Here is a 10344-nt window from a genome sequence, read left to right as displayed (position 1 = left end):
TTCAAAGGAAACGACGGTTTTGCTCGAAGTTACCAAAAGAAAAAACAAAACAGAAATCGTTAAGTAGCAAATGTTAGTGGAACATCTGGGAGAATTCGGCTTCCACGTTACACACGCACCCCTCTACTATACAGGGCCACCTGATCTATCCAATAATAATCATATTAGAAATTTAAAAATATAATTTCTGAGCCCTATATTGGTTAAGTTGTCATTTGAAGTGCAAAGTCAAGGTCAAGGATGCTTCCAGACCAGTCATTTAGAAGGATGTGGGATTTCATCCCCAGATGTGGGTTTAACTCACAATGATCCAACATTATTCCTATTAGTACCATAATCACACACATACATACACACAAAAATCCAAGATTAGAAAATATTTTTTTTCTCTAAATTTCTTATGTCTCTCTCTCTCTTTTCACCTGAGAACAGCACCTACAGTTTCCATTAAAGAAAAAAAAGTCAAATCTCACCAGCTGCTGGTATTTCAGGTTTTTCAAGGGATTGTCTAAGATATAACACTGTCCTAATTTAAGAAGGAACAGGAAAAAGGAAAGGGAAAAAATTCAACTGGGTCAACACTTCAGTACAAATTTGGCACTTACTCAAAGATGTAGTGTGGTGTGCAACAGATAAGGAAAGTCCTCTAAAGAAAATGATTGCTTATTTTGTGGTGGATACCAAGGAAGTTAAAAACAGGCTCTTTTTCCCTCTTCCCCCGCCCCCCCATGCACAGACTTCCATCTTTAAAGTATAGAGATGGAGAAGGTGGAGAGAATGAAAGAGAAAGTCATCTTTCTTTTTTTTTCTGTCAGGTGCATTACCGAAACAAAACAAAAACAAACAAACAAAAAATAAACCAAAGGAAAGAAAAGAAAAGGAAAAAACCCAGAAACCCCGAAAAACAAAACAAAACTTATTTCTTTTAAAAATTGTAGCACAAAACAACAAAACACATTCACAAGCCACTTGTTGGCACTGTGTACCTGAGTGAGAATTTCTAGAACATTGTAGAACAAACAGCCATAAAGTTTATTAAAAAAAAAAGTTGACGGGTAAGACTTCAGTGCTTGGATGTAGCAGCTGAATTACTGGCATTATTTTACCCATAGCTTATTTCAATCTCTTGTTGTTGATATTGTTGTCTGCTTGTTGTATTTTTATTTCCTTTCCAAGCCTTTTGAGGCTGAGGTCTATTAGTCAGCTGATGTCCCAACTAGTTAAGACTAACAGTTAAAGTAACAGTCAGTGTATGAGAAAGTTAATGTGCTTGGCCACTGGTAAGGATGAACCAGCTAGGGCTTCTTTAAGTCCTAAGGTCACAACAATCTTTTGACCCTTATCAGTTGGCTTGTCCGGCAATATGGTTTTCACTGTCACTCCCATAATCTACATCCGGATCATCCTCTTCCTCGTCGTACTCATCATAAATTTCTCCGTTGATGTCCTCAGCCTGGATCTCCTCTTTGATGTGTGGCTCCTCTCCTTTCACACCATACGTGCTCTGGATAACAGGCATGCCGGGCTCCGGGCTGCTGGACACGCTGGAGTGCTCCGAGGGCAGGTGAGGGGAGGGCATCCCAGCCATGGCGATGGCTCCTGGGTACACGACGCCAGCCGTCGCGATGGGGATCTGTGCTTGTTGCCTGTTAGAGAGGAATTCCCAAAAATTCCTGAATGAGTGAGTGGAGGGTTGGATGCAGGCCTTATTCTATAATGAATTTGCTTGGCTGGACCAAGTCGAAGGTCTTGATTTTCACCCTACTGCCTGACATTTGAAAATGGTATCCTACTGGGGTCCAAGCACCTTACTTTAATATAATGCTTTATAGATTACAAGGCACTTTCACGTGTTGCCCATTTGATTCTCAAAATGACTGTTACTTTTTTAATTTCTGAAAAGAAACTGAGGTACAGAAAGATTAATAAACAGAACTCAAGTCCTTGACACAAAGTAAATTTTTCTTTCACTATAACATGTTGAAACAATTTTAAAAAGATTAAACCTAAAGATAATGCAATTTTAATGGAAAAATCCTGAAGTACTTGAGCTCTCAACATAAAAATTTATTGCCCAGAACCCACTAGAAGTGAACACTAGCACATGGTCCACGTCATCCCTGAAATGGGGAGATCATCAGTGGGGGTAGAAGGCTGGGCTGGCCTTGTGGGTGCACCACCTCTGCAGCTGTACAGTATCCAGGGCTTACAAAAATCCCACATTTGGTTTAGAGTTCTGTCGTCACTATCTTGAAATTCCTTAAAAACTTTTTAACAAGGACTTAGGGAACTTCCCTGGTGGCTCAGACAGTAAAGCCTCTGCCTACAGAGTGGGAGACTCAGGTTCAATCCCTGGGTTGGGAAGATCTCCTGGAGAAGGAAATGGTAACCCACTCCAGTATTCTTGCCTGGAAAATCCCATGGACCGAGAAGCCTGGTAGGCTACAGGCCACGGGGTCACAAAGAGTCGGACACGACTGAGCGACTTCACTTTCACTTTGCACTTTCATATTACATTGGGATCCACAGATCCTGTAATTGGTCTCAATAAGAAGGATTTAACAGATGACGTTCATTTATGTCTTCTTTCATTCATTCATGTTTACTCTTTCCCCAAGGAGGGCTGGGCTTTGAGCTCCACATGAAGAGCCTACTAGGCTCTTCTGTCCATGGGATTTTCCAGGCAATAGTACTGGAGTGTATTGCCATTTCCGTCTCCAGACGATCTTCCTGACCCGGGGATTGAACCTGGGTCTCCTGCATTGTAGACAGACGCTTCACCGTCTGAGCCACCAGGGAAGTCCCCATACTGAGTGAGGCCTCCTTAATTCAGAAGGAAACTTGTCCACTCAAAACCTTGTTATGCCCTAAACAGAATACTTACTTTATGTGATCTTTTTTCTAAGGCCAGGTATGTGCCTTGAGAGCCCAGAGACCCCTCTATATTCAGAAACAAGTCTTTCTTTCGATTCATTTTTATATCATATTATCTCAATTAAGTCGTTAGTTGCTAAGGAATCTACACTGTGAGGCCTTGGAAGTAATGAAAAGTAGAAAGAAAAAGAAAAAAGAAAACCAGTAAGACTTCTACGTTTTTAATAGGAAGCTTCAAAATGCTTTACTCTCATTTTATTTTCAAACCAGCCTTTAAACAAAGCTCTGGTCAGAGCCATTGTTCTAGGAGCCTGGAGTGAACTCACTTGAAATGTTCTTCCTCAATATTATAAGGGGAACAGCTTAGTCACACAAAATACACTGTGCCAGGTTCTTTCTCAAAATGCTGCTTTGCAGCTAAACAAATACACTTCCCAACCCCTTAAGAGTAACCGGAAGGGTTCCCTTTGGGAAAAGAACCGGACCGGAAGCTCCTTACCCAACATTGAAGTACTGCCGCATTTCCTGCCGCCGGTTTCGCATGATTGCCTTGTATTCCCCAATGCGCAGCTTTTTGCCATCCACCAGGCAGGTGCGCTTCGGCCTGGGCTTGTACTTGTAGTCAGGGTACTTCTCCAGGTGCTGCTTGCTGAGACGGGCTTGCTCCTCGTAGTATGGCTGTTTCTCTAGGTTTGTCATAGCTTTCCAGCGAGATCCTATGGGAAAAAAGGTTAAAGTTCCCATTTGCACAGTGGCTGAGGATCCTAACAAAGCATAATTGAGAATATGAAAATCTAAAGTAAAAATGTTGGCCATATCCCAGAAATATATAAAAAGGTTAGGATTAGTGAGCTTTGACTGAGCTGTTGGTGTCTGTGCCAAGAAAACTGTGTACTCAAAGGTACAGACATTAAGCAATATATATATTTTTTTGCCTTAAATTAACAACTTAGTCAAACTTGTACCTTATATACTTAAAAGCTCACAGTAGATTTAATGGTGATATCTCTCATTTCTACATTAGACCATGATGTAATTCAACTATGAACTGAAAAGTTAGGCAAAGACTCATTATGTATTTTCAATATGAAGGTAACTGTCTAGCTATTGAATATTTCTATGTGGGAGTTTATCACTTACTACAAAGGTTTCTAACACGTTGTTGTTTAGCTGCAAAGTCCTGTCCGACTCCTTTGTGACCTCATAGACTGTAGCCAGGCTACAAAGACCAGGCTCCTCTGTCCATGGGATTTCCTAGGCAAGAAGACTGGAGTGGGCTGCCATTTCCTTCTCCAGGGACTCTTCCTGACCCAGTGATTGAACTGGAGTCTCCTGCAGTGGCAGGTGGATTCCTTACCACTAAGCTACCTGGGAAGTCCTTCTAACATATATGACACGTACTGCTTATTCTCCCCCAAATGTTTAAGTATGCTAACTTGATTACAGTTAAAAAATTCATTTTATTAAAATTTTAATTATAAAAAATAATTAGTGAACATGCCATGGGTTAACAACTGCGTATTACATACCTTGCTAAAAACTTTACATAAGTTTTTTCATGTTTACATTTTACCACAATCTCACTAGCAGACAGCCTTTATACCCATTTCCAAAGATGAAAAAGTTGAAGTTCAAATGGATGAAGTAACTTACCAAAGCTCACACAACTATTAAATTGAAGATTACTGATTCAGGTTTGACAGAAATCAAAAGTGTGGTTCAACATGTGTCTTTACATACTTATATCCACCTACTACATAGGATCTATCAAATATTTTTAAGCCAGAAAGCAAAACTTACAGTAATATTTTTCTCTTAAAATATTTTCAAGAATATATAAAACTGTCACTTCCTGTGATAAAGTATGTATTAGTAATGTTAGTCCAAATTGGTTTTTCCTTTCACTTTTAATTTTGGTTTGGATTCAATGAGGATTGCGAAAAACAACTGATTTTTGAAGTCTGAAGCTTAATTAAAAATGGTTTATGCTTATTCACAATACAGATGTGACTTAAAGTTCTGCTTCTATCAATATGGCTATGTGTAGTAGTAACAGAAATAGCAGTAGTAATGTTTATTTGTGGATGTTTATCTGCAGGTAATCAGTTCGTGCGTGTGTGCTAAGTCCCTTCAGTTGTGTACGACTGTTTGTGACTCTATGAACTGTAGTCTGCCAGGCTTCTCTGTCCATGGGATTCTCCAGACAAGAATACCTGGGGCTGCCAAGCCCGCCTTCAGGGGATCTTCCTGATCTGGGATTTAACCCGTGTCTCTTGTGTCTCCTACACTGGTAGGCAGATTCTTTACCACTATCACCACCAGTGAAGCCCAAAACTCTACCCAAATGCACAAAGAAAAAAAATAACAGGAATTAGCCTAATATGTACTGGTACTGCTGCCTTTACCTGCCTTACAAAGCCATCTAAGCAAGTTCTTAAATTTTTCGAATGAATTCATCATTCAACCATAACACATCTCAAATACAAATAGCTCACTAATGTACTGTTCTTTCCTGCAAATGTTGAGAATTCCTCAATATGGGTTGTTCAGTTCAGTTCAGTCTCTCAGTCGTGTCCGACTCTTTGCGACCCCATGAATCACAGGACGCCAGGCCTCCCTGTCCATCACCAACTCCCAGAGTTCACTCACACGCATGTCCATCTAGTCGGTGATGCCTTCCAGCCATCTTATCCTCTGTCGTCCCCTTCTTCTCCTGCCCTCAATCCCTCCCAGCATCAGAGTCTTTTCCAATGAGTCAACTCTTCGCATGAGGTGGCCAAAGTATTGGAGTTTCAGCGTTAGCATCGGTCCTTCCAATGAACACCCAGGGCTGATCTCCTTTAGAATAGACTGGTTGGATCTCCTTGCAGTCCAAGGGACTCTGAAGAGTCTTCTCCAACACCACAGTTCAAAGCATCAGTTCTTCGGAGCTCAGCTTTCTTCACAGTCCAATGCTCACATCCATACATGACCACTGGAAAAACCATAGCCTTGACTAGATGGACCTTTGTTGGCAAAATAATGTCTCTGCTTTTGAATATGCTATCTAGGTTGGTCATAACTTTCCTTCCAATGAGTAAGTGTCTTTTAATATCATGGCTGCAGTCACCATCTGCAGTGATTTTGGAGCCCCCCAAAATAAAGTCTGACACTGTTTCCACTGTTTCCCCATCTATTTCCCATGAAGTGATGGAACCAGATGCCATGATCTTCGTTTTCTGAATGTTGAGCTTTAAGCCAACTTTTTCACTCTCCTCTTTCACTTTCATCAAAAGGCTCTTTAGTTCCTCTTCACTTTCTGTCATAAGGGTGGTGTCATCTGCATATCTGAGGTTATTGATATTTCTCCCAGCAATCTTGATTCCAGCTTGTGTTTCTTCCAGCCCAGTGTTTCTCATGATGTACTCTGCATATAACTTAAATAGGCAGGGTGACAATATATAGCCTTGATGTACTCCTTTTCCTATCCGGATCCAGTCTGTTTTCCCATGTCTAGTTCTAACTGTTGGGCTGTTACGTTTATTATAGAAATGAAGAGAAAGGGACTTCTCTTCCCTTGGAATTGTTTCCTGTTGGAACAGATTGTTGCCTGGGTGGGTATATCCATGTAAATATTACAAAGATTTGTAAACAAATTTTTTCCAACCTAGAGAGCCAATAGGAACTCAGGTTACAGTTCAAATATCAGAGTTTATTTTTCGATTCCTTTCTCAAGTTTGTGTTTAAATGCAGTGTCCAACATTTATTCACCTGCTCAGGTCATATCATTTGTAGGTACATGCTCACACTCTTTATTATCTAACATTATTTCCTAGAGGCACTTGGAAATCATGCTGCTCTTAGGGCAAATATAAACACAAATAAAGCTATAATACTATTGAACTGGATCAATTCTTCTTGTGGATTGTCTTGTAAGTATGTATACTAGAATTTTTAACTTCAGAACAGGGTGTGGAAAAGTGAACTTACCAGAATAACTTACTGAATAACAAGGTAAATCGAACAGTGGCTCAAGGCATAGTTGACTTAAAATATCACCAGTAGAACAAAAGAACTAGCATTCTCAGTTAGGATAGGAATTGCCAAAGATTCTTCCCTAAGTTTAAATGTTCTGTTAGATCAAACAAGAAATTTTCTCTAAGGAAAGGGAATGTTTATGCCTCATAGTAATATGCCTTGGAAGGTAAGAGCTATTTTAAGATTTCCTACTATATGCATGATGCTATATTAACTATATGCTGTGATGAGTCATTATGATACCTATTTTCTTCGAGCTTATATTCCAGCTAAGGAGAAATAGATTAAATATGTCATTGCCAAATGTATAATTTCAGTTACAATTGTGGAAAGTACAGGAAGCTAAGAGAACATATCATAAGGAGAGGGGATCAGGATTCTATAGGTCAGGAAGGCACTGCTGCAAAAATGACTCCTATAGGAATAGAAAGAGAAGAGTAGCCTAGGGAGGAAGAATGAAATGGTCAAGATCTTGCAGTGGGAATAGGGAGTAGAGGAACTTAACACTGTTCTGGCTAACATGCCCAGGAAAAAGGATAGTAAAAGATGCATAAATTCTCAAATAAGTTGGGTTCTAACTCTGTATGAACTGGAATCAAAATATTTGACATTGGATAATATAAATTCTCTGGAAGTATCATTGAATTCTAAACTATATTAAAAAAAAATAGGGCCATCTCACTATTACATGTCTTTTCAAAATTAAGAATTAAAGGACCATTTTGACCCAGTTAATGCTTAAGCTAACTACTCTATTTTATGACTCATCAGTACAGTGGTTCAGTTTGGTGGCAAATGCAGTTTCCATTTTTTAAGAATAGCTTCTGAATGAAGTTAATCAAATGATTAGTTTGGTTTTGGTTTCAGTGGCTTTGCAGGTACAACCACCATTGTTTGTAACAGTAATGCAACCCCCTAAACACAGCAGATGAAAATGGGAGGATAGCGTTTTGGATACCTTCAAAAGATGAAAACATCTCCTTGATTTGGGTGTGGCTGGTTCCTCACTCTGACCATGTACAAGAAGTAAGTCACCTGTTGTTTTCAAAAGACTAGCGTTTGACAATGAAAAAAGAATCAAGTACATTTAGGTATTCCTCCTGATGACATATAGGAAGATTCAATCAAAAATTTCTGACGTTCAAAATGAAAAAAAAAAATCCAATCTTAAAAGTGCTCTTTCCCTTTCTAAACCTGGCAATACAATAAAAATGAAGGGTTTGAGCTGAGCAACAGTGTCATCTCCACGGGGTCTGTAATGAATTTGCACATTTTCCTCCAACTACTGTATATCTAATCAGAAAAAGATGTCCCCCATTCCTGATCTAGTGCCAAACAGTAAAAGGTGATTCCTTATGTTAACAATTTCAGCAGAATGGCTTATTAAAACCAGATTTTAGGGTATTATAAAATGCTTAGAAGCCCTTTAAAATGTCAACTAGGATCCCCAGAGACTACGTAAAATGTCAACCCAGCTCAAGCGCCTGTTTTAAGCAGAATGAATTAGCGGCATGCTGTCGGAGGCTGTTATCCAAAACAATCAGTAAAAAGGAAAACATCAAGCTTTCTTTGTACTTTTATATGAAATGAGCCATTCAGAATGATCTTGTGGGTATTTGAAGATCATTTATTTGTTTGAAGCTATGACTAAATATTGAAGCCCAAGACCTTAATGGATTTTTTTCTGCTATATATTTAATTAGCACGATTTCGTTGAAAAATTTTAATTAAATTAGGCAGCATTCTCTTTCATGCAGCCTATTATGATAGTCATATCATATAGTCACTATCATATAGTCATATGATCATATAGTCATTCTAATATTTTCCCCTTCAAATCAGAAAGGAATTCTTTTAGCCAGACATCTCTTTCCCAAGAAGGCTTTTGCTCTATTTACTAAATTATTTCATGTCATCCAAAATGATATTCCTGTTATATCTGGAGTAAGGTTTTAATCAGTCATTATTATTTTTTTAGTATTCAGGCACATAAATTGAATGATATACACACAGGTTAAATAGTCTTAGTTTTTAGTTTTTTTTTTTAAATTTGGGAATTTCTAATGTGATTATAACTGATGTATTAAAATATGAGATACGCTTACATAAAGTATTTTATTGTTTTATAGAGTTTTTCCAAATGAAACAGATGTGGTATTTTTTTAATGAAAAAATTCATATGGAAGGTAGAATATATAGTCATAAAAAGAAAAACAGATGAGAGATAGTAGAGGTGCAGAAACATATTGATTTCCTTTTGTTCAGTTCCAGTTTTTTACTATAGATGGATACACTTATGCATAAATATATTCCTGTTTATGTACACATAAAGCTTGACATGTTCATATATTTTGAGATAAGCTTCATCTAAAGATCTCAAAATCATTTTGATAAAAATTGAGTCACAAGTTTAAGCAGTAAATGATTTTTGTTTCTTTTTGCTTCATTACAAATGTACACTGTGGACTGGGAAGCATCTATTACCATTGTTGGAAAATATGGGATCATAAAAACACATTGCATGTTTAGGAACTACTTTCAGATGATCGATTCCTTAATGTAAAGAATCAAAAGGCAGACTGCATGAGCTGCATGTTATTCCAAGTGCATATGGATTTTAACAATGCTTTAATAACTTTGACAAATTTTGCTACTTATTTGTCAAAGACAAAATGTGCTGATACAGTGTTCCTCTTCTAGTTTTTATTATTTAGCTCTTAGAATTCAAAGAATAATAAAAATTTGCTTAGGTTGTCCAGAACCTACACACTATGCTCTTGAAGATAAAGGTGGTGAAGATGATGATGATGATGATGTCAAGAGAACTACACCAAAGAAATGGAATCTTCCCATCCTTCTTTCTGAGACTTAAACTGGTATCTAATAGGTCTCATTATAATCAGTACTCTTTCCTCTCACCCAGTTTTGTTGTGTGCTTCAGTGTCTATGTATGTATTTTGTCATCTGTTAAGGTAAAAGTTGCAATAGCAGGAAAAGTCCCTTTTTAAATGATACTGAAAATACATGTAAGGTTACCAGAAGTAAAAACTAAATAATGCACACCCAACAAATAGTGTGCTGACAGCCTAAACTGATTCTCAATTATAGTATTAGAGCAGACATCATTTCCTTCTTCACTCCTGCCCCAATGACATGATGAATTCTATGGTGTTTACAAAGCAAAATAATATCAATACCAATACTGAGAGTCTTGTATGAAAAGAACCCTTTCCCTTAGTCTTAGTACAAGTATTTTTTAGATTTTTAGAGAAGAGAAAATATTGCAACAACTAGCATAGAAGGTGATGGCATCCCACTCCAGGACTCTTGCCTGGAAAATCCCATGGATGGAGGAGCCTGGTGGGCTGCAGTCCACGGGGTTGCGAAGAGTCGGACACGACTGAGTGACTTCACTTTCACTTTTCACTTTCATGCATTGGAGAAGGCAATGGC

General features: G+C 38.2%; 1 protein-coding gene across 1 annotated transcript in view; it reads right to left on the bottom strand.

The window, feature by feature from the left end:
• Positions 1-1259: 1259 nt before the first annotated feature.
• SOX5 (SRY-box transcription factor 5) overlaps positions 1260-10344 on the bottom strand; it is an 837625-nt gene continuing 828540 nt past the window's right edge. The window contains exons 16-17 of the mRNA XM_068970546.1: positions 3374-3590; positions 1260-1646 (exon numbers count right to left, since the gene is read on the bottom strand). Coding sequence (XP_068826647.1) covers positions 1343-1646; positions 3374-3590 — 521 coding nt within the window. The 3' untranslated portion in view covers positions 1260-1342. The remainder of the gene's footprint in view (positions 1647-3373; positions 3591-10344) is intronic.

Source organism: Capricornis sumatraensis, chromosome 4 (assembly GCF_032405125.1).
Source record: "Capricornis sumatraensis isolate serow.1 chromosome 4, serow.2, whole genome shotgun sequence".
Lineage (NCBI taxonomy): Eukaryota > Metazoa > Chordata > Mammalia > Artiodactyla > Bovidae > Capricornis > Capricornis sumatraensis.
Note: the sequence above shows the minus strand (reverse complement) of the source record. Positions and strands in the feature narration are given on the sequence as shown.